Source organism: Myotis davidii, unplaced genomic scaffold, assembly GCF_000327345.1.
Source record: "Myotis davidii unplaced genomic scaffold, ASM32734v1 scaffold1915, whole genome shotgun sequence".
Lineage (NCBI taxonomy): Eukaryota > Metazoa > Chordata > Mammalia > Chiroptera > Vespertilionidae > Myotis > Myotis davidii.
The window spans coordinates 551,434-554,769 of record NW_006286237.1 but is presented as its reverse complement, the minus strand read 5'-3'; the positions used below and the strand labels follow the sequence as shown (position 1 = coordinate 554,769).

The 3,336-nt window shown below is 61.5% G+C and overlaps 1 protein-coding gene across 1 annotated transcript in view; it reads left to right on the top strand.

The window, feature by feature from the left end:
• Positions 1 to 1,068: 1,068 nt before the first annotated feature.
• Positions 1,069 to 3,336, top strand: part of ARL8A (ADP ribosylation factor like GTPase 8A) — a 3,731-nt gene continuing 1,463 nt past the window's right edge. The window contains exons 1-2 of the mRNA XM_006757486.1: positions 1,069 to 1,201; positions 3,193 to 3,323. Of these exons, the coding sequence (XP_006757549.1) occupies positions 1,069 to 1,201; positions 3,193 to 3,323 (264 nt within the window). The remainder of the gene's footprint in view (positions 1,202 to 3,192; positions 3,324 to 3,336) is intronic.

The following is a 3,336-nucleotide window of genomic DNA, read 5'->3' as shown; positions in this document are numbered from 1 at the left end:
GTGGCTGACCCTGAGGCCCCAGGGCCTGGGGAGGGGGCCTGGGCCCCGCCAGCCCCGCCCGGAGGCTTTAACCCCTTCTCGCCAGGAGAGGAAGCCCCCGCGCTATGGAGGGGCAGGGAAGGTGTCCCCCCGGGGGGTAGTGGAGTCAGCTGAGGCCGGAGGCTGGAGCCAGACTCCTCCTCCAGGGCCCCCTCCCGGGCTGGGACCGGCGGCATCTGGCACCCGGGGGTCCGGGGAGGGTGGCATCGCATCCTAAAGGGAGTTTGGAGGCTCCGCCTGGCTCAGAAGTTGCAGGAGGAGGTACTGGGCACCAGAGATGACTTGGAGGGGCCCTGCCCACGCTAGGACCCTGGGAGACCCTGGGAGACCGTGGCCCTGAGGGCTCCCCGTAGCCCAGCCGGAGCTGGGTGCTGGGAGACGGGTGCCCCCGGGCGTGGCGGGGAAGGAGTTAAGTCTCTGACTTGGAGAAAAAGGGGAAGATGAGCTCTGTGGTAGGAACAAGGCTGCAGTCATGGCTGCGGCCTGCATGGCCTGGCTTCCCAGCCCTGCTGATGGGAACGGGCGTGGGGCTCAGAAGGCTGGGGCTGGGCTGCCGTGGGCCAGGGACCCCGTCCCAGCTCCCAGCTCCGGGGATTCTGCGAATGGCGGGCAGGCCAGGGAACGGCCAGCAGTGCTGACGAGATGGGTCAGCAAAGCGGTGTGGCCGGCCGGCCTGGGTCCCCCCTGCCTGGCAGGTCCCGGAAGGGGCATCCGTCGCCTGAGACCCGAGGGCCGAGGGCGGTGGGAGGGACGGGGACCCCGTGTCTGGGCGGATCGCCGGGCCCACGCGGGGTCCCCAGGCCCATGCGGGGTTCTTGGCACAAAGGTTCGGGCGCTCCGGTCTACCCAGGCGGGGGCCCTGGAGTCAGACACCGCGGGCATTGGCCTAGCTCTGGGCCCCGTGAGCAGGACGCAGGGCCTGACCCTGATCCGAGCCAGCGTGGCCCGGCCTCCAGGCATTTGCACCCCGGCGATGTCTGGGGGAGAGGGGGGTTCGGCCAAGAGGAGAAATAAGCTGCTGCCGCCCTCATGGCCGAGCTAGGTGTCCCCCTCGGTCTCCAGGGCGTTCCCGGACAGGGCTCCGGGGAACCCCAGTGGTTCCGTTTCCTGGTCTGGAGATTCCCCTCTAGGCCAGCATCCTGCCCAGAGACTGGGCGGCATGGTAGGTCGGGGGGCAGAACCCCGAGTCACCGGTGCACTGTTGGGGTGGAGAGTGTCTGGGGCGTACAGGGACCATCCTCGTGCCCAGCCAGCACTCCGCCTTTGGATAAGAAATCTGTCCTTCAATGCACACACCCTACAGTGCAGGCGAGTGTCCCCTTAAAGGGGCTTCTCGCCCCGGCTGGTGTGGCTCAGCGGGTAGAGCGTTGGCCTGTGGACTACAGGGTCCTGGGTTCAATTCCTGGTCAGGGATGTGTACCTTGGTTGCCGGCTGCATCCCTGGCCCTGGTTGGGGCGCATACAGGAAGCAACCAATTGATGTTTCTCTCTCACATCAATGTTACTCTCTCTCTGTCTCTGCATCCCTTCTGCTCGCTCTAAAAATCAATGCAAAAATAACCTTGGATGAGGATTAACAAACTAAATCAATCAATCAATCAATCAATAAAGGGGCTCCCCGGGAAAAGCACCCCACAGGCTGCAAGGGAGTTCTGGGGTCGGGGTCTCTCCAGGTACTTGGGCCCTTGGGCCCCCGCAGGCACCCTGCCCGCCCCGTGCATGTCCCCTGGAGAGCACCCCTCAGAGAGAAATGCAGAACCAGACTCCAGCCCACCACCCGCTTTCTCCCTCTCCATCCATCTCTGTCCTCTGCGTGTGAGCTGGGGGAAAAAGCACAGACAATGCACCCGTGAACCTAAAACTCATCTGAAATGGGATGCTGGAGCGGAGGGGTGTTTTTGCCTCAAATACTTAAATGTGCGCCGTGGGGTGCCCGGGAGGGGGGAGGTGTAGGAACGGGGGTGGGCGTCGCAGGAAGATGGATGTCTGACTCACAGAGAACTTTGGGAGAGGGGGGGCCGACCCCAAGGGGCTTCACGGTGCAGACAAGAGTTGGGCTAGCTGACTTTAGGGTCACAGTGGTCCCCCCCTTATCTGCGGGGATACATGCCCAGACCCCGATGGATACCTGAAACCGCGGGTAGCACCGAACCCTACCTTCCCCAGCTTTCTTTTTTATTTTCCTTTTTTTCCCCCAATCCTCCCCCGGGGATATTTTCCCGTTGATTTTTAGGGAGAGCGGAAGAGAGAGGGAGAGACAGAGAGAAACATCGATGTGAGAGACACACATCAATGGGTTGCCTCCTGCACGCGCCCCAACCAGGGCCCGGGCCGGGGAGGAGCCTGCAACCGAGGTCCGTGCCCTTGACCGGACTCGAACCCGGGACCCTTGGGTCCACAGGCCGACGCTCCGTCCACTGAGCCACACCGGCCAGGGCTCTTTACCGAGCTTCTCCCTGCACACACACACCTGGGATAAACTTTACTTTGAAAACCGGGCTCAGTAAGAGATGAACAACAGTGACTAACAACACAGAACCATTATCGCCACGAACTGAAAAAGCTACAGACCGTCTCATTGTCCTGCCCGCGGCCCAGCGTGGAGCCTCCGGACAAAGGGCCCATTCACGGCCGGACGGCGTGGGGTGGCGCGAGATGTCATCACGCTACTCAGAACGGCGCCCGATTTAAAACTTAGGAATTGTGTGTTTCTGGAACTTTCCCCCCTTAATATTTTTGGTCCACGGTTGGTCTCCAGTGAGGAGCTTGTGAGCCGAGAGACATGACCAGGGACAGGAAGTCCTCACGGGGCCCCCCATTAGCGGGGTCACAGGGGCACTGGCACCCCGTTTGCTCACGATAATGTCTGCCAGGGGGGAGTTTCAATTTCATGGGAGCCTGTGGGTCCTCTGGTTTCTTTCCTTTTTTTAAAAAAAATATATTTTTATTGATTTCAGAGAGGAAAGGAGACGGGGAGAGAGAGAGAGCGAAACATCCCTGATGAGAGAGAATCATCGATCGCTGCCTCCTGCACGCCCCACACTGTGGATTGAGCCTGCAACCCAGGCCTGTGCCCTGACCGGAACCGAACCCTGACCTCTACCACCTGCAGGGGACGATGCTCCCCTCTGACCTCTTGATGAGGCCCTTGAGGGCGGGTCCTGTCGATTTTGCCCCTTTTCCAACCCCCACTTTCCCTCCAGTCAGGACAGTTCAACGAGGACATGATCCCCACGGTCGGGTTCAACATGCGCAAGATCACCAAGGGGAACGTGACCATCAAGGTGGGCGCGGAGG